The 26662-nt window shown below is 39.3% G+C and overlaps 1 protein-coding gene across 3 annotated transcripts in view; it reads left to right on the forward strand.

Annotated features, from left to right (window-relative positions):
• Nucleotides 1-26662, forward strand: part of PCDH19 (protocadherin 19) — a 124171-nt gene that overhangs the window by 53182 nt on the left and 44327 nt on the right. For 2 of the 3 annotated variants that reach the window (XM_027609491.2, XM_027609492.2), the window contains 2 exons: nt 12640-12698; nt 21290-21462. In XM_027609491.2, coding sequence (XP_027465292.1) covers nt 12640-12698; nt 21290-21462 — 232 coding nt within the window. The remainder of the gene's footprint in view (nt 1-12639; nt 12699-21289; nt 21463-26662) is intronic. The other variant, XM_027609493.2, reaches the window with a different exon arrangement.

The following is a 26662-nucleotide window of genomic DNA, read 5'->3' on the forward strand; positions in this document are numbered from 1 at the left end:
AAAGAAAGAAGAAGATTTAAAAAAAAAAGGGAGAGAATGTGATCAGGCAGGAGACTAGAACAAAGCCATACACTAGGCATTTAGGGTATATTTTGATCTTTTAGAAGAAACTGTATCTCAAAATTTTAAAGAGAGAACAACTTATATATATATATGCCAAAAATAAGGGTAACTACTATGAAGGGATAAAATATGACTCTAAAAATGAAAAATAAAAAATGTTTTTTTTAAAGAAAGGGATTGATAAGATGTTGGTTGAAAAAGGGAAAAAGAAAAATTAAAAAAACAGTTAAAAAATTAACTTTGAAAAACTAATGAATCATGGTAAAAAAAAGCCATGAATTCTATGTGCAGTATTCTCTTAGCGCTGGAGTTCTCCCGTTCTCCTTGATCGGTAAACTTGGTCTTGGCTTGCTGGCTGTTCCTGCTGATCTTCTGGGGGAGGGGCCTGTTGCCGTGGTTCCGAAATGTCTTTGCCGGAGGCGGAATTGCCCCACCCTTGTCGGTCCGGGCTAAGCAAGCTGCTCAGGTTTGCTCTCGGGAACTTTTGTTCCCTGCAGGCTCTGGTACAGCTTTGGAGGACCAGGGTGAAAATGGTGGCCTCCCAATCTCCACTCGGAGGAGCTGAGAACTCAGGGCCCCGCTCCTCAGTGCGCCCCCAGAGAAAAGCAGTCACTCCCCTCTCCCTGGTCTCCGGCCTCACTCCGTGCTCACTGGCCTGTGACCGAGCGTTTCTATCTCTGGCACTTGACCCCGTGTGGAGTCTCCAAACCCAGCAGATCCCTGCGGTGCGCTCCCGCGCCGCTCCTCCTGGGGGAGGAAGGGGAGTCTCCCCGGCTCTGTCGCTTGTTGGGTCCCTGCTGGAGGAGCAGTGGCCCGACTGGGCCGCAGATCACAGCTTATGGCAACCCCGAGCTGAGAGCCCACGCCTCGGCTCCGTCTCTGCAGCCGGCTTCCCCGCTCCAATACCTGGGAGCTCCGCTGCACTCAGACACCCCCGGGCTTTCTGTGACCCCGAGGGTCCTGAGACCACACTGTCCCGCGAGTGTTCCACCCCCGCTTAGCCACTGGAGCGATGTCCCTCAGCAGAGCCGACTTCTAAAAGTTCCGATTTTGTGCTCTGCAGCTCTATCATTTGCCAGAAGCGGCCGACGGAGGCCCCCTCCCCCGCTGTCTGTCCTCCCGAATATCGCCTCAGATTCACTTCTCCACACGTCCTACCTTCCAGTAAGTGGTCGCTTCTCTGTTCAGAGAGTTGTTGGTACTCTCTTCTTTGGTCTCCTGTTGAGTTCGTAGGTGTTCAGAATGGTTTGATCCCTATTCAGCTGAATTCCTGAGACCAGACGAAATCCAGGTCTCCTACTCCTCTGCCATCTTGCTCCCCCCCCCCTTCTTTTGCCTTTTTGATGATGGACATTCTAACAGGCATGAGGTGATATCTTACTGTCGTTTTAACTTGCATTTCCCTAATGACTAGTGATGTTGGGTATCTTTTCATGTACCTGTTGGCTTTTTCTATATTTTCTTCAGAGAAATATCTATTCAAGTCCTTTGCCCATGTTTTATTTGTGTTATTTGTATTTTTGCTATTGAGTTGTATGAGTTTTGTATGTATTTTGGATATTAACTTCTTATCAGATATCTGGCTTGCAAATATTTCTCCCACTCCATGTTTTTTTTTTTCACTTTGTTGATGGGTTTTTTTCTTCTTTGCTGTGCAGAAACTTTTTAGCTTGATCTAGTCCCACTTGTTTTTTTTTTTTTAAGATTTACTTATTTATTTGAGTTGGGGGCAGAGGGAGAGAGAGAATCTCAAGAAGACTGTCTGCTGAGCACGGGGCTGATGCAGGGCTTGATCTCATGACTCGAAGATCATGACCTGAGCTGAAATGAAGATTCGGAGGCCCAACTGACTGAGCCATGCAAGCGCCCTGAGTCCCACTTGTTTTTTATTTTTTTGCTTATGCTTTAGATGTCAAATCCAAAAAAATCATTACCAAAACCCATATCAAGGAGCTTTGTTTCTTTTTTCTAGTTTTTTTTCTTTGTTTTCTTTTTTTTCTAGGAGTTTCATAGTTTTAAGTCTCATATTTAAGCATTTTATTCATTTTGAGTTAATTTTTGTGAGTGGTGTAAGACATGGGTCCAGTTTCATTTTTCTACATGTGAATATTTAATTATCCCAGTACCATTTATTGAAAATAATTGTGTCTTTTCCTACTGAGGATTCTTTGCTCCCTTATCAACTACCATTTGCGATAACATGGCCAGACCTTGAAGGCATTATGCTTAGTGAAATAAGTCAGAGAAGAACAAATACTGTATGATCTCACTTATATATGGAATTAAGAAACACAACACCGAATTCACAGAAATAAAGGTCAGACTTGAGGTTACCAGAGGCGGCGGGGGAGGGGAAATTGGAGGAAGGTGTTCAAAAGGTATAAACTTCTAGGTATATGATAAATAAGTACTAGGGATGTAATGAAATGCAAGTTAAAACCACAGTAAGATATCACCTCATGCCTGTTGACCTTATGTACTTGTGTTTGTTTCTGAGCTCCCAGTTCTGTTCCATTGGCTTATTTCTCTTGTTTTTTTCTGCCAATACCATACTGTTGTGATGACTATGGCTTCATAGCATACCTTGAAATGAGGAAGTGTGATGCCTCCTGTTTTGTTCTTCTTTCTTAGGACTTCTTTGGTTAGTTGGGTCTTTTGTGGTTCCATAAAAATTTTAGGAGTGTTTTTTCCTGCTTCTGTAAAAAATGCCATTGGAATCTTGATAGGGATTGCCCCGAATCTCTCCTCATTACTTTTTGATCTTCTTGCAGGAGGAAATTGCTCTAGTTGTGTTCACCACCCTTGAACCTGTCATGTTCAAGCAGGCTAGGTTATTTTTCTCAAATAGTATACCCAGTTAGCCAGTCCTAATTACTTCTATTTCACTGCATTTTCTAGAATCCTAATGAGATGTGGCCCTTGAGGTGTGAGTGAAGGATACGGAGTGAAACGTCTCAAATTCTAGCTGCAAATGTGACACCGCTTCTCACTAGTAGAGAGCAAATCTCTTAACCTGTTCTGTCCTGCCATTAGTGGGGTTAATAATACTTATTTAGCTCCTAATAGTAGCAGGAGAATTAACTAGTTGATGTTGGTTAAAAGGCAAAAAGGAGGAAGGAAAGAAAGGAAGGAAGGAAGGAAGGGAGGGAGGGAGGGAGGAAGGGAGAAGGAAAGAAAAGAAATGGCAAGTTTTTGTGTATTGTGTCCCTTTCCAAACGCTTAATTCTTTTTTCAGGATGATAGTAACAGGCAGCGTCTGCTCCACTGCAGTCATTAAGCACCTCATGGATGTCTTGCTGGCTGGATGAGAAGCAAAATTCTTCAGTTCTGTGCCATGAGCTCTGTAGAAAATGTACCTACCTTCAGCCCCAGTTTTCAACTTGGGTGTCTATTTTCTGCCCATCTAAAGATATTCATTTCCCTTATGGCTTCTCTAAGGTTTAGTAATTTTTCTCTCTCCTGAAACCCTTTTTATTTACTGTTACCGGTACGACTATTTTGTTTCAGCTGTGGGAGAAAATGATTCCTTTTTTATAACAGCTTGTTAAACATTCTGAAGTTCTTTGTGATGTAAAGTTCCTTATAAATGCAAGATGCCTTAGTAATTGTTGTTCTGTTTGTGCATTGCATAACTGCATTACAGATTTCTAATACTCTGACAGTTTCAAGCTGCTGATAATATTAGTCACTTTGTGAGGTGTAATTATGGCTTTACTATGCATGGCTGCCAGCACTCTTATGTCAGATAGTAGCCTTTTGATTAATCTCTGTTTTCAAATCAGGTCAGATTCTAATCTGCCCTTACCTCACACCCTGCATAAAATGAGAAAGTATATTAAGATTTGGGAGGACAGGTAGGGGCTTTTAGAGAATGAGTAAACATTTCCATTACTTTCTTGAATCCTCTTCCTATGCTTCTCATTTATCGTTCATGAAATGATGCTAAAGTTTGAGCGCTTTCTTGCCTCCAACACTGATTTGCTGCATTGCTTGTTTAAGTTGCTAGAAAATGGAGGCTACTGTGGATTTCCTTCATTGTCCAATGCCCTTTATTTAAACTACAGACATAATTAGAGGGTTGCCAACGTTAAGCAACCATGGAGTCTGATTTTGAGAAATATTTATCATGCCTCATTAAATTCAAAATTAGTACTTAAAAGATCAGAAATAAATAATCTGTTTATATTTTTTGTGACAGTGAATATAACTGGATGCTGTGTATGCACATCTTTGACTCTACATATTCCACTGAACTGAGATATCTTCTGTTTGCCATGGCAGTAATCAAAATAGCTGCACCAAAAGAGAACTATGGAGAATTTCATTGACCACAAACAGGAAAATGGTCTATTGTATTATATATAATTAGAAAACATCAAGCTAACACATTCACAATTTCTAAGACTGTATATTACTTGACTCTTTTTGGTCAGCATGATTACATGTTACAAGCTCGAGCAACAAGCTAGTACCAGGGAAATGAATTTAGAATGATATGCCAAAGGCTGTTACTCCTTCAATCTTAAATAAGCTTGTGGAGGCAACTGGGTTTTAAGTGATGTATAATATAAACAATGAGATTGGGGTTGGAATTGGATTTGGGGGGTGTTGTTTTGGCCCACAAGCACAGGGCCACCCACTGTTTTCCCTCCAAATATTTTAAGTCTTTTCAGCTGACAAGGTTCCTCAATAGAAATTATACTCTGCAGGAAGTTCGGGCTCCATAGCTGCTAAACAGCAGAGATTTGAGGCACCAGTAAATTAGAATTTAGCAGAAAGGAATGGACCAGCTCAGATTCTGAGAGTGTGCTGTGCCTTCCCTGAGCCAGAAGGGCTCAAACATAGGCTGTATTCAGGAGAGCTCATCTGTGAATCCCTGGGCCATTTCTTGTGGGAGGTCTTACATATGTTTCTTATTGTCAGTTGGGCTAACTTTACCAAGTCATAGTTTCTGAAATCAGAGCTACCCTGTAAAGTCATCACTAGTCATGTTAGGTCACCTTGTAAAGATGGTTGCCAGTGCCTCGAAAGGACAGTTGAAATAGTCACCAAGGTCTAGGGATGAAAGTGGCTCATTCCTGGGTCCCTTGGACTATGTGACTGGGCTCTCCAGCTGGGACTGGAGGACTACCTTCAGTTAGTGTGTGCCAAATTTGTCTTTGTCTAACTGCTAGACTAGACTATCCTGATTCACTCTCTGAAAGGAACTAAGAAAGTCATTCTGAGGAAAATAGGTATAAAGCAGACTAATCACTTCCTTGATGTTACCATCTTGGGTTTGCTTTCTGTCTCGGTAGTTGGTAATGCCAAGAACAGTGCTCCTGGGAATTTTTCTTACTGTCCTTGTTTTGGTGGCATGTTCTGGCTGAGTCAGTATTTAACATGGCTGTAGCACTTAACCTGTCTGTTTGTCTTCTTGGCTCTTTAAGAGGGGAATAGCAGTTGGCACCTGCTTGTAAAGTACTTTGATATTGGGGATGAAAGGCGCTCTGTGCCTGCAAAATAGCTTTAATATGTTGTAGTTACATATTTAGGGATGGTGATTGGACTCCGGGGTTTGTTCCACTGGCAAATGTGATTGATAGCTATTTGCTTCTCAGGGTGGATTTTGTTTATGTGGAATGCGATAGTGTGACTCACATGATTGTGGATTCATCTTATTTACTCTTAAGCTATTTTTACTCACGCTGAAGTCTTGTTGATTTTGCATTTGTGCATAGAATAGGCATTAACTGGGGCCTGAGAGCTTTTTATAAGCAGATACTATTTTATAGTGCACCGTACCCCACAGAACGCTTAGAAAAAGAGCCCAGAGCCTTATTCAGAAGCCTTTGCTCATCTGTTTAATGGTATAGTGCTTAGCCTGGTCTTGCAGCAGGCTTTTGCCTCTGAATTGCATGGATTCCTGCAGAAAGCTGCTGTGTTTCTCAAGGAGATCTTTGTAGTAAAATTTGCAACTGGGTTGCTCTTCTAAAGGCACAACTTTGGCCCAATCAACAATGAAGGCAGAGAAAAGCACTTTCCCTAGGCTGTGTTCTTTGTCAGCTCTAGGTAGTGTGACCACATTGATGGTGCTAGTGAAATTTTAGGAGTGATGATGAAAGGCTACCAAGAGGGGAACTCTTTCAACTTGACTTGTTGGATGTTAGTTAACCACATGGTCTGTGTTGCCCTGTAGATAGCCCTGTCTGGAAAGCCACTGGAATCCTAGAGTTCTCTTTCACATGTAGAAAAGTAGCTGCCACTGTCAATCTGTGACTCAGAGGACTGCAATCTGGTAGAGCCTTATCTTCTTACAGAAATTTTATCTGCTTTGGTTTGAAAACACGATCTTGTGCTACTGCTGCCATTTCCAGAGATGTGGCAGGACTGATGGATTTAGATGGGCAGACAGCACCAAAGTGTGTCAGCTTATCCCTGGCAGTTATATACAGACTACTGTATCTTTATAAGGTAATGGTTGGGGGTGAGGACAGAGAACAAATTGTAACTACAGAAGGCAGTGTGTAGAATGGATGCTTTCTGAAGAAACAGGACCGGTTGGCCTAATAGAATTGATCATCTGCTTTAATTGTGATAAGTAGCCTCATTATTAACCTCTTCCAGCTCTTCTCTGTTCATTCACTGATGCATTTTGTGAATACTTGCTAAGTGTCTAGCAATGTGGCAGTGAGGACTCAAAAGAGAGCTTCCAGTCCAGTTGGAGGATGAACTGATATACTACACATGAAATAATCATAGAACCTGAGGAAATGCATAACTACATTGCACAGTCTGCACACAGTGCTGAGAAAATGCTAAGTAATGTGGCATGACTAGTGATGTAGATGTATTAAAAATGAGGGAAATTAGATATGGGAGAAGTAGAGGACTGATTTTGGATGACCACTCAACTAAAGATTTAATTTAGATTTAATGCTGAATCCATCAAGAAACCCCTGTAAAGAGTTCCTTAAACCCTTGGAAAGAGAAGTGCTGTGATGAAAGCAATGGGGGAGGAAGATTATCCACATGGCATTTTGCAGAATGGGCTGGAGTAAAAGGCAAATACACATGAGAAAACAGTGGCACAAGGTGAGGAAGGCTGTGGAAATGGAGCTAAAGGAACAGATACATGCACTCGTTCTAAAAACTTTAAGAATTTTATAACCCATTTGACAGGAGAGAGAGGTTGCCTTCATTTATGATGTGACTTAGTATGTGTAAGAAACATAAAGGCCAGATCCTCCTCTGTGAGTCACCTACTCTCATCAAGACATCATGGTACTATTTAGCTCTATGAAGTTGCAGTGTAATCCTCAAAGTTGTACTCTAGCAGCCTGTATATAAGTATATACATGTATCTGCAGGAGAGTATGTGTCATTCTTTGTGTGTGTATGTATTTTTCATGTTTTTTTTTTTCCTGAATGGCTGACATTTTAACCATCCCTGGTAAGAAGTCCATTAGTTTGTGACCTCCTTGCAGGTGCAGCCTCTGTCTTTTTTTTTTTTTTTTTTCATCTGCAGGGGTTGGTGCATGTTTATTGAATGGATGAATGAATGAATGAATGAATTAGAGCCTTTTGTTTTAGAATCCTAGAATTTTTGGAGCTTAAAGGGAACACTGACATCATTTGGGTTATTCTCTTCATTTTATAGATAGATAAATTAAGGCTTAAAGAGGGATACGGTGATTTATTCAAGGCCATCATTTAGTCAGTGACAAACATGGGGAGGGAATTCAGGTTATCCCACTATACCATATTGCTCACTGTAGTCAAAATGGATGTTTGTGACTGTGCATGTGAGAGAGAGAGAGAGAGAGAGGAAGGGGAGGGGACATAGGGAGGGAAGGGGAGGATAGAGAGAGAGAATGAATGAGAATTAGGCCTGAGATGTGTGTAGGCATAGTTACTGGGAGCTTACTTGGCTTGTTTTCCAGTTCAGGGTAAATATGAGCTTTCTAGTGATGGCAGCTTCAGGGATGGTGCCTTTTATTCTATCTTCACTAATTCCTGCTTCAGCTGCTGCTGTCTGGATGGATGAGTCTTTGAATATACATTCTAGCTGGAGGCATGCTGGCTTTATTTTTATATAGAATTTACATTTTCATTTTTATGTGTTGGGGATAGGAAGTAGGAAAAAGCCATTTGTCAATTCATTTCCTAACAATGCCTTTGTGAAGAGATGTCATTTGAACATCTAAAACAGCATTCGGTTTTAGAAAAGGTTATAGGCCTTTTCGTCATTGATCCATAAGTACAATTATCATTATTAGACATCAGCAGTTAAAAAAAGGACGAGCATTTTAAAATCACTTTGCTGTGCATCTGATTTGTGATTCCAGTTTTCCTGTTTGTATTGCTAAAATGATTAAGAGTTAAAAATTAAAACAAAATAATTAGCAGATTGCAATTAGGATGTTTTTCAGTTTGATGGGACTTTTAAAGTGTATTTTAAAATGGCTATTCATTTTCAAATGAAAACCTTAAGGTTTGAGGATTCTCTGTTCTAATCTCAGTGTCTGCAACCTTTTTTAGCTTTGTGTAGTGACCTGGGGATTTGTGCTACTGGGCAAAGATTCTAGTCTTGGAGAGCTGCATTTATTGGTTTCTTTTTCCTTTGGGTTGAAATCTTTCCTGGTGATAAATGTGGTGCTGAGAGAGTCACAGTCACTCTTCCAGACTAGGGTAAAATTCAGTGAACTGTAAAAGTAATGCAAAATGACAATTAAAGTAGGACATTCTGGTACCTTGGGGGCCTGACAAAATGGAAGAATTTGATTTGTGATGTGCCAGACTTATTAACATAGAGACATAATATCATACTACCCACCCAGAAGTCTTGCTGGAAACCTCGTATATCCAGAAAGGAGGAGCTCAGGATAGGAAGTAGTAATCAAAGAAGACTCCAAAGCAGGTAAAAAAACAAAAAACAAGAACCAAAACATTACACAAAAGTCTCTATATTAAAGATCATGTAATTTCCCTCTTAGAACAACAATATTTCAGCTCTCTGCCCAGATCTTAACTCTTGTTTTCTAGACAAATATAGTTTCTAAGAACACAGTAGAGTAGAAGGATCAAACTTGAAATGGAAGAGGAGCTGTTTTTGATATATTGATAGCACTGAGAAGTAATAATACTGAGTGTTTGATAGCAAGGTGGTGAAGGACATACGTTAAAAATTAAAGGCAAGAACTCAAAAACCAGAGCACTTTGGGGTCAGTGAGTATACCGGCAAAACCTGTGTGGTACAGTGATTTATGTTTAGAAGGGTGCTCCTAAGTAACCAATAAACAACTGTATGATACCCTTCAGAAACAAGGCAGAATGGTTAGGATTTTAAGTCAAAGTTTTAGTCCTTGAAGAGGAAAGCCCTAAGCTATCTAAAAATCTCAGCTATACAGAAGCACTTATTCTTTAGGTTTTCAGAAAATCAAGGTGCTATTAAACCTAAGCCAAGTGAGAAGTCTGTTCTCAATGAGTTCCTAGGATAAACACTTCTAATTAAAGAAAGGATTTGGGAGAAATATATTAAATGGTAAGAAAGTGACTCTTATTTTCCATTCCATGGAGACTGAAAATAAAAGTTTGCTCTAGACCCATTTTTTAATGTCAAAATTTGTTTTTTCAGAAACAAATGTTTTTCTCGTCTCTTTACTGTGTTCCTGTGTTAACTTGGCTGTCTCATTAGAGATGGGGACATTTCCTAGTGAAATTAATGTGACATTTAGAGAAAATTTCCCCTCTCAAATGTTTCATGTTATTTGCCATTTAGAATACTTAGAGAGGGGATTGGAATAATGTCAAGCAAATTTTGATTAAATAAAGCTAACCAGGAGCCAATACTTTCATGCAAAAAAAGAGACGCTCTTTTATTACTTCTTTAGAAAGTGCATTTCTGCTCTGGTTCTTTAGCCTATGTTGAGATGACTTTGATAAATAATCTGACAGAAGAGATGCCATCTTCTAAACAGCTGGGCTTGCATTAGAAAACACAGCACATCAGGTCAAAGCCTGTGGTCAGTCCTTTGTTTAGGACAGTTCTCTCCTCTGGATATGCATTAGAAGTACCTGGGAAGCTTTAAAAAATACCAATGCCTGGACCCCACTCCAGGCCACTTACCACAGAATCTCTTGGAGTGGGACCTTGCCAACAGTATTTTTAAAACCCCAAAGTTCCCTAGTTGATTCTAATGTGCATTAGGGCTGAGAACCACTGGCTTCAGACATGCAAGCTATTCATTAAAAGAGATTGTTTCTTTCTTCAGGGTGGTCTGAGTCTTATTTTTTGCTTCATCTGAAGTGTGGAAAAAATGTACCCTTTCAATGCACAGAAGTTGGGTTTGAGCACATACCTTGAATCAATATGAGCAAGAACACTTGACATCAAATATACACGGACCCATAATAGGCTATCTATGGCCAATTAGCTCAGTTGTTTGGATTGTAGTATTAATGGGGTCAGAATAGTGTATGCTATCAATTAGAATAATTCTGTTTCATAGGTTGTTTCCATAACTCCAATCAAGTGGCCTCACAAAGAGACCTGAGACCAATTACAAAAACAAAAAGACAATGGATGACTCAACATAGTCCCACCCACTATGGGAAAATTGGTTCTAGAAATCTGCCTCATGTCTAGTGCTTCAGGTTCTGTAGAAAGCAGGGGATAAGGATTCCCACCATTTCCACCACGAGTCATGATAAATTCAGCTGAACTTCCCCTTTGGATTCTTGTTCTATTGTCCCTATTTTATGTAGGAAGACAGTGAGGCATGCAGAAATTAGGTAATTTACCCAAGGTTGCACAGTGAAACTAGTCATTGAACTCCTGAGTTACTTAATCAGTTTCCTGTTTTAATTGGATAGCATGCTTTTTGGCAGGTGGAAACTTCCACTTGTTAAATTATATATTGTATTGAATATCATAAAAGAGCGCACTTACCCAGCACAATTTTTGCCTATTATGTTGGTATAATAAATTAATTCAAGAAATGCTTGTTGCTTGACTGACTGATGGATAACCTGTTCCAGCAATACTTCCAGCATTATATTCCCAATGTAGCTTCAAGTTTGCCTCTTCTTCCTGTAATTATATTTGCAACAATTTCAGCATCCATTTTCTTATGAACAAATTAGAAACGAACTGACCCTTTTGATTTTTTGCTCTCCCAATTCATCCCTTCCAACAGAACCAAAAATCATTTGTGGTTTACATTAAAGGGGATTTTATCCTCTAGATAAAAGCAGTGTGAGTGGATATTACAGAGCCCATCTTCAAATGAGGAGCATGTAGAGGGCATGAGCATGCCTGAGTAAATACAAGACAATGGTGGGATTTAGTTTTCTTCACAATACTCTCTCCTCCTTTCTCCCACCTACTCACCACTGCCCTCCCCACCTACTCTAGATACTTAGGGTCCCTACCCTAACTGTTAGCTGTTTGGTACTCATGTGGGGGTTGGATTTGCTATCACCTAATCTGTTTTCTCTTCTACCAAACTCTGAGTTCGTTGAAACAAAAAGCTGCATCTAAGGGCCCTGCACAGTTAATGTCTGACAGGTAGTCATCTGAAAGGAATCTGCTGTTTTGTTAGCTAGACAGCTATTGTGTTTCCTTTTTCAGGCACTTTTAGTTGAAGTGATTTCAGGAGGCCCCAAGGAATGGTGAGCATGGTGAGGATGTCTGGTAGGAAAGCAGGAGGATGGAGATGCATTTAGGCATTTTCCAGTATATATAATGGTTCAGTGAGAGTAGTACTTTAGTGTTGGGGGTAAGATTCATTTTACTAGGACTTTCAGTTACTTCGGTGTCAACTTTGCCCTGCATTCCCACCTTCCAAGGCTGCCCCCTTTGGGTGTTTTCCCATCTCTTTCATCTGGCAGGTATTCTGCATTTGCTTTTGTAAAGCTGTTGCTCAGGCAGTCTACTGTAACCAGATTAGGCAGTCGTGTTTTAATGATAGGAGCTGAGACAGCGTTTGCTTGCAAACTTCATGTTTCACATGAAAGGCTTTGGCACCCCCTGTGGACTGCCCTTCACCCGGTTTCAGGCATAATACTTGTTTGCCTTTATATCTGTGATAAAACGAAGGCCTTCCTGCATAACCAGTGCTGAGCAAAATGTCTTAAAACAAAGGGAAGTGCAGAGTTTAAATCCACAGTAGGGGATTACCTTGCCTGCATTTCCATATCTATGGAATAAATATTTTAACATGTTAATTAACTACTACTAATAAAAATACCTTTGAACTTCCAGTCAATTTGATGGGCACAGAATTATATCCACTGGGAATGGGAAACAATTAGTTTCTGTAAAGATTGTGGGTCATGCTGGCTCTTCCTCTAAGTGCTTGCATGGTCAGTAGCCATCTGTATTCTAGGGGCTGTTTATATCAATTTCATCTTGGTCTGCAGGTGAGGGCTGCCTCCACAGCGGCAGGCATTCCTCAGGCTGTTACCCCACTACGGCTTCGGTTTGTGATTCATTCATTGCTTCTCGCCCAGCAGAAAAATTCCCTCTAAGTAGGACAGTTTGGCTCTTTTCATGAATCATCTATGTAACCTTTTTAATTTTTTTTCCCATTGCAGACTGAAAACTATTCCTTTGATTCCAACTATGTGAACAGCCGAGCCCATTTAATCAAAAGGTATGTTGGTTTGCTTGCCTATTTCCACAACTAAGCTTCATTTAATATAAAAAGCAAAACAGATTAAACCTTTTAAATGATGCCTTTGTGTTTTTTTTAAAGATTTTTTTATTTGAGAAAGAAAGAGACTCTCAAGCAGACTTCCTGCTGAGCAGGGTGTCTGACTTGGGGCTGGGACTCAGGACCCTGAGACCATGACCGGAACCAAAATCAAGAGTCGGGTGCTTAACCCACCGAGCCACCCAGGTGCCCCATGATGCCTTTGTTTTTGGATTTTAAAAGGAATGCCTATCTGCTTATTGTAAGAGATTTGAAAAATTCAGAAAAACATAAAAAAATAAAAATCACTGGTAATGCCACGGTGCCAAAATAATCACTGTTGGCATTTTACCATATTCCTTTACATCAAAATGTATGCATAAACACAAATTAAAAACTGGGGTCATATTAAAATATGGTTTTATATTATGATCTTGAAATCTAATATTAGAAAACAGATACTTTCAAAATCATGTTGATATCGAAATCCTTGTTGCTCTGCACTTTAAATGAAGAGAGGCCTTAAACAATTTCTCATGTGGAACTTCCAATGAATTTCAAGATTGCTGTTGTTTTGTCAACTTTGGAATCATTTTAAAGCTATGTTAATGGTAGATTAACTAATTTCTTATCTTTGAAAAATTTTGTAGATGAGAGAGGAAAAGAATCTTTGCATGATTCAGTGCTTCTTAAAATATTTGGAAATATTTCAAATGTGGCATTCAAAATTAAGATTTGAGTGGTTGGTTGGTCATAACTCAGTTATCCATGGAGCTACAGAATACAGAGCTGAGTACTGCCAAGGAAGATTCCATCTGGTGGGGCACCAAGGTTCAGGGAGCCCTCTAAGGAGGGAGAACTAAACAAAATGGAAAACTTATTGTGCTGAAAAACCAGTACTGACTATTCAGATGATGCCTTTGTTACTGCTTCATGCAAATATCCTCTTGAATGATCCAGTGGTTATTCTGCACCTAAAATTGAACTCTGAGTGTGTTTGTTAAAATAATATAAATAAAATAGAGAGGCAAGCAGGGTGTGTTAGAGCTACAGTAGAGAAGATGTGAAAATTCTATTATTTTGCTGGCTCTAATCCCATAAATTTACATTGCCAGATGAGTAGGATTTGAAGAATAAACTGGCTTGTCAAACAAACCACTTTAATTCATGTTTAATTTAATTCATGATGCTGCAGTAACCCCTGAAAACATGCTAGGTTTATCTATATTGGTCTGGAATTGCTTGTGAACTTAAGTGATGATCGTTAATTATCGTTCATTAAAATGAATAGCCCAGCATTACCGGTCATAGCTCAGTTTGGAATTTTTTTTTTTTTTTGAGGAGTTGGGAGGAATCCATTTTGAATATTTTCTTAGCTCACAGAATAAACTCAAAAGGTAAGGAATTCAAAATTATCTGACTGATTTGTTTTAGTAGGAAAATGACCCCTCTTTATGTGCACTGATTAGAGTAACTTTGCAGCAGAAATCTGCTTTATTTTCTGCTGTAGGACTGTTACTCCAAACCTTCTGGTAAAAACCATGTCTTGACTTATCTTCACAGGTTCCTTGGGCTAGCTCTGGGTACTTGGGAATTCTATGACCAGTTTAAACTGATAACAAGAACCCGATTTTCATAGCATGGCAGTAAGCCTTCTCCTGGGGACCCTCCTTGTATTAGGTCAGCCCCGAATATACAATGCATAGGCAGAGTGATGAGATGAAAACTTAATGTTCAAACATTTCGTTTTGGGGAATTTCCACAGCAGCTTTGGGACTCTCTAGAAACCTCTGATTTTGATTACTTTATGTGTTTTTGTTTACACACAAAATGCACAACCTGGACTTAATAGGCTTTCAGTGGAAAAGTCTCCTGATCTTGCCTGAAACCAAAAATAGTGACTTTTTACCAGGGTCCACTTTGATTAAGAGGAAACATCTGAAACCTCAGGGACACATGCATTTTTGCCAGGTTCTGTTTTTGGAACCTTGAGGGCTTTGGAAAACCACAAAGGCCTTGGAATTTATGGGATCCATTGAGTTTAGACAAAGCACAATACCTGGAAAGATACAGGAAATCTTGTGTGCTATGCTTTTCTGGGGACTGACTATTTTAAATGTAAAATATGTGGAAAATGTTAAGAGAGAGTGGTAACACCAGGTGATAAAAACCCTGCAAACTGTGTTCAAATAGCTCACAGTTATGTTTGAAAGGGTTTTCACTGTATGTCGTTTCTTGAGGATCCATTTACATGCATGGAAAAATCTCCCAGCCAGGAAACTCTGAATCTTGTTATCAGTTTTAATTTTACTATCAAGTCCTGTTTCTTTGTTTTTTTTAAAGATTTTATTTATCTCAGAGAGAGAGCGAGAACAAGCAGGGGGAGGGGCAGAGGGAGAAGCAGACTCCCTGCTCAGCAGGGAGCCGGAAGAGAAGGGAAGTGGGGGGGCTGAATCTCAGGACCCTGAGTTCATGACCTGAGCCAAAGGCAGATACTTAACTGACTGAGCCACCCAGGCGTCCCTCAAGTCCTCTCGCTTTGAATCCAATTTCAGGAGAATCTTGAGAACTTCTTTTCCTATCAATTTTCTTTTTCTCTCTTCACTTCCTACTTATCCACAGATGCTTCTTGGACCCTTCTTTTTGGCATTCTCCAGCAGTTGTTAACTGTCTTGTCCAGACAATTTACACACAGGCTTGTTTTTCTCTCTTGCATCTATTTACCTCGGGTAAACCAACGGAAAGACAAAGAGCAAAGGGGTTCCCCTAAGCACGAATCAAGGTTGAGAAGGGTAAAGAGTGGATCTGGAAGGGAAAGGGAAGAGAGATGGCACATAATCTTTGCACCACAGACTCCGGTGTTATATTTCTGTGTTTTTGTTTGTTTGTTTTCAGAGCATCACCTGCAACCTGCAGGTGTACCCAAGGCTTATGTCAGGATTCCAGATTAACAAGCCAAGATGGTTCAGAATTTTTTCTGGATGTGTTTCCTTCCTGCTCTGTTTGTTTCCTTGGTATCTTTTCAGGGCAAGAAAAGCCGGCAGTTGCACTTTGCCCCTGCTGCAACACTCTCTTTCCTCATGCTTGGTTTCTGTGCTGCTGTCTGTTACCTACTCCTGCAGTGCTTTTGGAGCAATAACAAGCAGGGCATGAGGCTGGAGCACAAAGAAAATAAAGCAGGAAATGAACAAGATAGCAAAGCGGTGTGGAAAGGAAAATGAACATTGGCTCCTAAAGTATACATAGTGCTTTCCTTTTCCACCCAAATTGTTCTAGGGTTTTGCGCCCCTGGTATCATGCCTTGTCTACAACAAGTGCTGTTACATGTTTATTGAATGAATGGATGAAAGAAGTTGAAGAAAATCTCAGCATTTTCCCAATGAGAATGAGTACTAAATTTCCCTGTAAACTAGCAATTTCTGACCTTTGATGTGCATTAGAATCACCTAGGAGGTGTCTTTAGCTCCATCCCTAGAGAATCTCCAGTTTTCATAGGTTCCCAAGGTGATTGTGATGCAGGTAGGAGATCCAGGAACCACTGAAGAATCATCTTTATGTTCTCTAAATAGAGTTACAATACCCTTCACTTTTACTCCCTTCTCATTCTTACTCTTAGATGGCATTCCTTGGGCATGTGGTGTCACCTCCTAGGAAGACATGACTTGTTTCCTTTCAGATTATTCTGTCTTTTGGAAAGATTTCCAATATTTTAAAGGGTAAATATGGGGCAGAATGTGAATAATGTTTATTCATGAAGCATTTTCTGAGTAACTCTTATGTTCAGAGTCTTGCTCTGGTTGTTTTCAAACAAATCTGTCCCTTTGTTGGCCACCAGCGCAGTAATAGAAACATTTGCATTTACAATACCATTGCAAATGGGTACCCCTAATTTATTGTCCCACAAAAGTTGGTTTACAAGTCTTTCATCTCCCAAGAGGTACACAGGTAATAAAGCAAGTGAAGTCAGCATTTTTTATGCCTGGCATAAATTGTTATTTGTTTTGGGTGAATAGCCATTTACCAGGCTGTTTTACAATTTGCAGCATCTTGCTCACTGGGTCTTAAAGTGCCTTACTCAAATCCCTTCATTAAGCCACTAAATGTCCTCACAAGATTAGAGTAAGTGGTACTTAGTTCATCAGATGGGCAAACTGATCTTTAAGTGGGTTAACTATTCCAGGGTTTGGGGGAAGGGCGTTAGACCCCTTGCATTTTTTTTTCAGAGGATACATGACTATCATTTTTGGAGTCTTAAAAAATTTTTATGAAGTTTTTATTTTTTATTTTTTATTAAAAGATTTTATTTATTTATTTGAGAGCGAGAGAGAGGCAGAGAGAGGCAGAGAAAGAGAATGAGCAGGGGAAGGAGCAGAGGCAGGGGGAGAAGCAGACTCTCCACTGAGCAGGGAGCCTGATATGGGACCTGATCCTGGGACTCCAGGATCATGACCTGAGCTGAAGGCAGACACTTAACTGACTGAGGCACCCAGGTGCCCTTTATGAAGTTTTTAATTTTATTTCCAGTATAATTAACATACAGTGTGATACTAGTTTCAGGTGTACAATATAGTGATTCAGCAATTCTGTTTGTTACTCAGTGCTCATCATGACACTCTCCGTTGTGTATTCTTAATCCCCATCACCTGTTTCACCCATTCCCCCACCTACCTCCCCTCTGGTAACTCACTGTCAGATTGTTTTCTGTAGCTAAGAGTCCTTTTCTTGGTTTGACTCACTCTCCCTCTCTCTCTTTTTCTTTTGTTTCTTAAATTCCACATGTGAGTGAAATCATATGGTGTTCATCTTTCTCTGACTGAACTATTTCACTTAGCATTATACTTTCTAGCTCCATCCATGTTCATGTTGTTGAAGGTGTCAAGTGGCAAGATTTCATTCTTTTTGTGGCTGAATAATATTCCATTATATATATATATACATATATATATATATACATTCCATTATATATATACACCTACATATATACCACCTCTTCTTTATCCATTCATCTACTGATGGATGCTTAGGCTGCTTCCATAATTTGGCTATAATAAATAATGCTGCAATAAACATAGGGGTGCATATAGCCTTCCAAATTAGTGTTTTTGTATTTTGGGGGTAAATACCCAGGAATGGGATTACTGGATGGTAGGTTAGTTCTATTTTTAATTTTTTAAGGAAGCTCCATACTATTTTCCACAGTGGCTACACCAGTTTGCCTTCCTATCAACAGTGCATGAGGGTTCCTTTTTCTCCATATCCTCACCAACACTTGTTATTTCTTGTGTTTTTGATTTTAGCCAAGAATACCTGACTTTTTATACTCACACTATCAGTCCCAAGTAGCCCAGTCCTTCACTATTTTATTTCTCTCATTTCTACCTAAAAAACAAAATCTCTGAGATGGCTTGTAATATTCTGATGCATATAAAACGGGTGATCAAACTTTAAAAAAGCAGATCTAAACCAATTGGATGAAGATAAATTGTGATCCTTGGCATCCAAATCACGGCAATTAAATATTATATTTATCATGAAGCTTTTGAGAAGCCAAGACAAAATGGTAAGTACACCAGGGTATATAGTTCTAATTTTTCAATAAAGGAAGGACACACATTTGACAGGAGAATTTCTTTTACTATTCCTGAATTCTAGGAGAAATTAACATAGTGGACAGTGTCTGACTATAGTTTATGGAAGGTAGAAAAACATGATTTAAATACAGATTCCTTGTATCAATCCTATAAAAAGACCACAGACATAATATTTAATTATAACTCAATGAAGACATTACTGTATAGATTAATGATCATATTAAACAATAACCATTTATTGACCATTTGTGTCTACCCAGTACTTCATGTACTCTCATTGAGTCCTCAAAATGGCCTTGTGAAGAAGGTTTTAGCAAATGCATTTTACAGACAAGGAAATTGAGGCTCAAAGACATTAGATATCAGGCTCAGGGTCCCATTGATGAAGTGGCACAGTATGGATTGTCACTTGTTCTAATGACAGTGCTCTTTCCACTACAGTCTGGAAATCTATCATGCTGCAGGAATAGAGTTTTAAAGAACCTAAAGCAGTGGTTTTCAACTGGGGGTGATTTGGCAATGTATGGAGGGAAACCTTTTTGGTTATAACTTCTGGGAGAAGCACTACTAGCATCTAATGGGTAGAGGCCAGGGATGCTGCTAAACATTCTACAATGTGTAGGATGGCCTCTGACAACAAAAAATTATGCAGCCCAAAATATCAATAGTGCCAAGGTTGAGAAACCTTGGTCTAAGGGATGGTAAATTGTGTTGTCTTTATATTCCTGCTCAACGTATGTCTCAAGCATATTTTGGCAACTGCTGAAATGCACTCATTTCAGGGTTGAAGTCTCTGGCTTAAAGCAAAAATTTTGTGCTGTAGATTAAAGAAATTTTCATGTGCTCCAGGTACCAGAAATGCAGGTCAAAAAATTTATTTTGTTTTAAAAATATATGAACTGGGCAGGTCATTTCCTTTCTTCTGAGATGCAGAAGTCCATGTAGGCAGGACCAAAAATTTTTTTTCTAAAAGAAAAACTTTGAATCTGTTCAATCTATGGCATTAGTATTTACAGGACGCCCCAACATCTGTGCCATAAAGCTAGAAATGGCTACACACTCTAAAGCCTGTGTTTCCAATTGGTCTTCTTGACCATAAAAGAATTTTAGGATGATTGGTTTTTTAATAGAACTGCATGCTGGTGGGTCCACAGGGCTGAGTAGCTGCATGACATAATTTGGAGGAGCTGAGTGAGTTGGCTTATTGAATGGTTTTAGTTTTAATACAGGTGATGCTCAGTGATCCTTTCTGAAAATAATTAGCAAACAGGTCAATGCTTTACTCTCTCCTGCTCTTCATTTTCTTATAATTATGGCTTTCCAGTTACTGCCCTTTTGATCATTCCTTTTCATATTCAGAGCAGCAAGCATTCTACATCTAGATTGGTCATATGTTAAAAATCTGCAGTGATTCCTTTTGACCAATGTAGAGAATGACAATGTATCTATTGTGTCCATGGCATAGCTCTTCATCATATGTACTGAATGTTATCAAAGCCTGAGAGAGCCAGGCCTGTGGATGTTCAAAGTTGAGCACATCAAATGAGTTTTCACTGTCATCTCCCCAGGCTCCATTTTCAGAGGTACAGTAGGTCTGTTGGGACTTGTCCTAATTCACAAGCATGACACTCTCTGTTGTTGAGACAACAATACATTTTCTTGAGTTTGCCTTTGCAGCTTCCTCACTGATTGGGAAATGGATTCACCATTCACTAGCTATTTCAGATTCATAATTTATGGTCCATAGTGTTGCACATCTGCAGATTCTGTCAGGACATACAAAGTATTAGAAATAGCAGGTGGGGCCTCTGTGGATGTACCTTATGTGTTATTCTCTATTTTTGTGTGAGGTTCTTGGATACTATGTTTAGTGCATTGAATGGTGGATTGATTTAACAAATGCAAGAAAACTAGGGCCATAAACTCCTCAGCTGAAGGTTTTCATATTCTTAGCATAAAACCCAGTTTTATTAGAGCTCACTCTCTGGTTCTCACTTTTATCTTACTGTGCATGCACCAAGGCTCCGCTTCTCAGCTTGTGCCTCTCCACATTTTCTTTGTCTCTCTGACTTTCTCAGTTAAAACTTACCTGAGTTCTCTGATCCTGATAATCCCTTCTGTCTTAATTGCGTTACCTCAATTTCTGCCACTTCAGTTTTTGCAGTTGATTAGTAGACATTTTTGGAGAAGCAGTATACATAGTGGTTAAGGATCCAGGCTCTGGAGCTAGACTGCCTGGGTTTGGTCTTAGATCTGCTACATTTTCATCAGCTGTATGACCTTGGGCAAGTTATTTAACTTCCGTGTGCTTCTGTTTTTTCATCTGTAAATGGGAGTATTAATGGTACTTTTCTCTTATATAGTTGTGATGATTAAAAAAAGTTAATTCATGTCAAGCACTTAGAATAGTGCCTTATGTCTAGTAATTGCTCAGTAAACATTAGCTATTATTTTATTTTGATTATATAAGAAAGAAAAGCTTCTGAAATGGTGATATTCTTTGCAGGTGGTTGTTTCAGATGTGTACCTTTTTCCACCTTGCCTGTAGTAATGCATTGAAGATAAGTGAATGAAAGTGTTAGCTACATCAGCATCCAATAGTGGGAGCCTCTCTACAGTGTTAAGTTCCATTATCTTTATTTTTTTAAGATTTACTTATTTATTTATTTGAGAGAGAGTGAGAGAGAGAGGCAGAGGCAGAGGGAGCCCGACATGACACAGGGCTCGATCTCACAACCGGTGAGATCATGACCTGAGCCGAAATCACAAGTTGGACAATCAACCGAGCCACCCAGGTGTCCCAAGTTCCATTACCTTTAAACAGAAATTCCTCTTCTTTCTACTCTTTTGGACAATCCAGTCACTGTTGGCCTCACAGCAGAGCTGACATCATCCTAGCTCTCAAAGATTTTAAAAATCAGATTATCACAGTTGTAAATTATCATTCTTTCTTCAACCCAGCAGCTCTACTTTCAAGGACTTAGAGGGCAACAGCCTGAAGGATAGTGGCCATGAAGAGAGTGACCAGACTGACAGTGAGCATGATGTCCAGAGGAGCCTGTATTGTGATACTGCTGTCAATGACGTGCTGAACACCAGTGTGACCTCCATGGGATCTCAGATGCCTGACCATGGTAAGGGCAGTTTGGATGTAAGTTGCAACCATAGATCCTAAAGAGCCCAGAATGTTTGTAGATACATTGTACTACTTTACTGTAATGAGTTTGTTGTCAAGGTGTGCACTGTGCTCATGCCTGAATAGTATCTACAGAGTTGTGAGATGTCCTGACACTGGACCAGATTCTTTATTTTCCCTGAGTGGATCCCCTAGGTTTGTATAAAGTTCAGGCATTTTAAAAGCTGCCTACATATACATATTGCATACATTCTCTTCAATAGTAACTGCACTGAGCACATAGAAAACGAGCAGATGCCTTCTCACCAGGAATAAATGCCTCTTTTTGCTTTAGTACATGAAATTTAACTGATCAGTCGAGTTGCACAGAACATAGCACTAATGAGACCAAAGGGGTGGGTTTTATTTCCATATCAGCCTTGTTAACTTTACCCAGAGAGAGACTCTGTTCTCTGGGCACAGATTGTATACCCTTTACTGAAGAGGGAAAGTACCAAACTTCCCATTTTGTCTATGCCAAATTCCTCTAGCTACCAAACACATGCCTGCCATTGGTCATAGGAGAGACTATCTTAAGAAAATATGGCTGACTCCAAGTAACATTCTGTGCATACGAAAAACACCTCAAAGCAAATCTCAAGAGTGACATTCACATATATGAGGAAGAGTCTATTTTTGTGAATGCAGCCACATATGCTTTAACAAGAGGAGCTATTTAAAACCATGCTAGGCATAAACCAGGGTATAAAAACATTAGCAGAGTTAAGCTAAGGCAGAATGTTCAGATGGACTTGGGCACAAATGTCATTTTCAGTGTTTTACTGATGCAAACATGCTAGGAAAACAGCCTGTCTTTTTCAATTAAGAACTATGAATTCAGCTTGGTGTTTAGGCTCAGTGAAGCTTCAGAATGCTTGGCTATGTCTTGAGAGAAGCTAGACGCAAGCTCAGCTGGAAGCCCCACTGCTAGAAGACTTAAAGATGAGAAAACAAAATATGGTGATTATGTGCTGGTCTTCAGCTCTTTCATTTCACTGTAAACATCATTAAATGCTTTTGTTTTGGTCTTATAAATGAATCCAAAGGAAAAAATTGCACAATTCAAAAAAAGAAATGTTTTTCATAGAAATAAAGTTTATCTATAGATTCTGTTAAACCGTCTAATCCATCCCCTCCCCAGCTGACTCAAGTGTCAAAGTCTATAATATATAGAGGTCACTACTGATTGTGCACTGCTGTCTTCCCTAATTGGCAAGTGGTGACATCCACAGAGATAATATACTTTCTGGGCAACCTTACTGAGACTAAAGATGAGAAAACTAAACATTTATATAACTGAAACAGAGACTGTTTAATTCTCAAAGGATTAGTAGTGTGTCACGGGGTACAGACTGGTATGTATCGTTTACTAGCCTTGTATCTCCAAAAAGTGCTTTTTTATTTATATCAGAAAGCGTTTTAGTTAGATGCTTTTTAAAATGAAGTGATCCAGGAAAGGAAATGGTCATAATTGATTCTCACTTTATACCTGGCTAGAACAATGCTGTTTTAATTTTTTGTCACATTTTTTCTAGGAAAACAGTATCAGTGGACTATGCTTAATTTTTCTGAGGGAGTGTTTCTTACAAATGGGATGTATTGTGTATATATATATAGTGTAGATTGTATAATAATGAGAGTATTCTAAAGCAAATGTGTGGCATTATTCCAAGACTCTCCTACATATAAGATGATGATTACACACACATGCATGTACACACAGACACTTTTTGCTGTTCCATTTTGGCAACACTTTCATATTTTTTCTCAATATTCAGTTTGCATATATATATCTTAATTTTTTCCCCATCATTCCAGCGGTGGCTGGATCTTTTTTTTTTTAAGATTTTATTTATTTTACAGAGAGAGAGAGAGAGCACAAGCAGGGGGAGTGGCAGGCAGAGGCAGAGGGAGAAGCAGGCTCCCTGTAGAGCAGGGGGAGCCCGATGCGGGGCTCAATCCCAGGACACCGGGATCATGACCCAAGCCAAACGCAGCCACTCAACCAGCTGAGCCACCCAGGTACCCAGCAGTGGCTAGATCTTAAGCCAACCCTTGAGTTTGCTTTCTTCGATTTGGTTGAGTCATTAAACTTTAGGTACAGTTGGAATTCCAGTCTTGCTTACACCTCAGGCTCTACCTAGTGAGTTCTCAGTGCTTGTGAGTTTCCATAATAGTATTTAATTGTTATATCCCAAATCAACTCTAGGCTGCGCACATAATTGTGTCACCTCAGTTATTGCTACCTCAAACAACAGCAACAATTTCAACAATTAACATTTTATAAGATTTTACCAACTCAAACCTGGATTCACATAATATTTTTCATTTTATCCTGAGGAAGAGTAGTTGAAAGACATTCACTGAGTGAATTTACCATGTATGCCTGATCTTGTAACCATTCTAACTAGAATAGTTCTAGGTATATTAACTCCAGGGCAATATGGTACTGCTGCTTCTTGGGACTACCAATTTAGAAAGGTCATGAGGAAAAATGGAATCATCTCTGGACTCAGACCTGCACTGAAAGTCTCAAAGATTCCCTGAGGGGGGGGAAAAATAGTCTCAGGTCTCTTTGGTTCATTGATACTGTGATGGGTATCTCAAACCCAAGTGCCCTAAAATCCTGGTGGTTCCAGTGCTGAGCAGTTCTTGAGGTTTGAGTAGATGTCTCTGGAGAAGAATAAGGGTTTTAAACACCTTGTCCAACTAACTCTGATCCTGATAATATTTCTTCTGGTTCTGTCAGAATCACTCCAAAATTGGGCCAAATATACCCAATAGAGTGTACCTTACACCTTTGTTTTGGCTTCATCTTGGATTTCATGTCTGTAGTTTTCTGTGTTTTCTAATTTGGTTATTAGCACAGCATTTTTCTTTGCATGTATAGGGACCCATGATTGATAGGGAGTGTCAGGATTTTCAAAATAGAGATAATTTTATGCATCTGTTAATTTTTTCCTTGAGCAGGAATGGATTGTTCGTGAGCTAATATTGTGTTGCCAGCGTTTGAGGAAAAAGGTACAAATTGTATTTGCTCCCCACTTTCCCAGACACCTGGGCCCTGTGCTGCTTCACACTGCCAAAGTTTCTTTGGGTTTTGTTCTTATAACTGCTATAGCAGAATGCTTAGTTGTGAATGTCAAAGGTACTTCATGACTTTCTGAGTAAAAGCCCAAATCCCTTAATATTCAGCAACCCATCTCTGAGAACAGTCCTCTAGGGATGGAACCCAGAATCAGTATATTCGACCAAAGAAGGAGAATGTCTGGAAAGCTTTTGCACCTGAAGGGCAAAGCCAGGGGTTTAGCCACTTGAGTTTGGATTGTGTTTTGACTGCCCCAACCTAATACATCCATGAGCTGAGTCAGGGTGGAGATGAAAATTAATGACAGGAATCTCTGCTTTCCAGATTATCATCAATCCTGGTATCACTCTCAACTTGCCCAAGACCAGGTCACTTGGTTGACTGAGCTGAATTTCCTTGTTGCCAGGTGACTTAATTACAAATTCATTTATCATCTGAGTGCCTTTGGATTAATTATGTCTCAGCTTGTCCCCAGTAATTCAGCTCTTATTGTCATGGCTTCCCAGAAAAGAAGGTGATGGAGAATTCTTTATCCTATACTTTCTACTCACATATAGCACTTTTTGGAATGCTATCTCTCTGTAGCTCTCAGAGTGCCTTGAGAACAAGTAAGTGTTGTCATTCAGCATATTTTACCACCTGATTTAGGTCTTGAGGTGGTTTGACACTGAGCTTGGGAGTCACACTCAAATCTTTTAACCAATGCCTTCACTTCCTGATTTTGACTTATTTGGTAAAATTACCAACTTCTGGCAAAGCCAAGAATTTTGCCTTATGCAATTGCAGCAGACAGTCTCCAAGAAGAGTAACTGACCATTACAGAGGTCAGAGGTGCCAGAGGTTCATGGGTTTGTTGCACAATTAGGGATATCACTGGGTTTGAATCTCTTCCTTTCAGAGTTATTTCTGGGTTGAGTGGTGCTGAGGTTAATAGGCTTCTGTCTCTTCCATGCTTCTTTGCATGACCATTTGTGATTACTTGGATATACCATTATGTTTACTTAAATATGTAGTCCTTTTGGGAATCATGTCCTAGAACTATACGTACTAGTCCCAAGCTCAACTAATTTGTTTCAAATCATATTCAGTGTCTCTTACTTTATGATTTTAATTATTGATTATAAATTCATCAGCTGAAAAGATGACTCTAATTGCTCTAATGTGGACCTAGTTTGGAGTTCACTACAACACTGAATCGGTTTGCCTCCCATGCTAATTGATACCAAATGGAAGCAACATACAGAAACTCACAATAACATCTATCTGCTTTCATATCTAAATGCATCCAAATGCAGTGTAATGATTGCTTTATTTCTGGAAGTATAAATAGTTCTGCATTTTACTAAACTTGTTTATTTGGTAGTTCATCACCTGAATATCATTTAACAGGTTTGTTGTGTAAAATATGGATTGAAAGAACTTGATCTGTGCCTAATTCAACTGCTATTACAAATTAGCCATGAAAATGTTCTGTAAGTTTCACACTATGCATAGTCTAGTTTCAATCACAGGTGTATTAAGACGTTTACACTTCCAACACTCTACCAGCAATGTGTAATTTTATTTCCTCTAGCCTTTTGATGAAATTATGATTTAGTGACTGAACATCCTTTGCTTATCCTCTACCTGTCCCCCTGACTCACCTCTCACCTCCCTAAATTTCCAAACATTCATTTCAGTTAGTCTTTTGGCAAAATAGGGAGTTCTCAATGGAGAGTATTTTGTGACATTGCAAAGCAGTGTGCTGCTGGGCTCCAGAAATTGTAGCATGGACCAGATGTTCATAGAGTAATTGAAAATTCCATTTTATCAGAATAGCATTTGCTGTCAAAAACTTTTATCTTTACTTCAACAAAGAGGTTGATTGGATCCCCCTGGACCTGAATTAGCATCTTTGAAGCTAGATATACTGTTTTGCAATTCATGTGGTTAGTTCTCCCCTGATTTTGCTCATATAGGATCTTTTAAAAATGTCTTCAGACTCATGCATATATATATATATATATATATATATATATATATATATATATAAGGTGAAATGTTTAATTACTTGAACAGTGGAATGTATATG

The sequence above is a fragment of the Zalophus californianus genome, chromosome X, assembly GCF_009762305.2.
Source record: "Zalophus californianus isolate mZalCal1 chromosome X, mZalCal1.pri.v2, whole genome shotgun sequence".
Lineage (NCBI taxonomy): Eukaryota > Metazoa > Chordata > Mammalia > Carnivora > Otariidae > Zalophus > Zalophus californianus.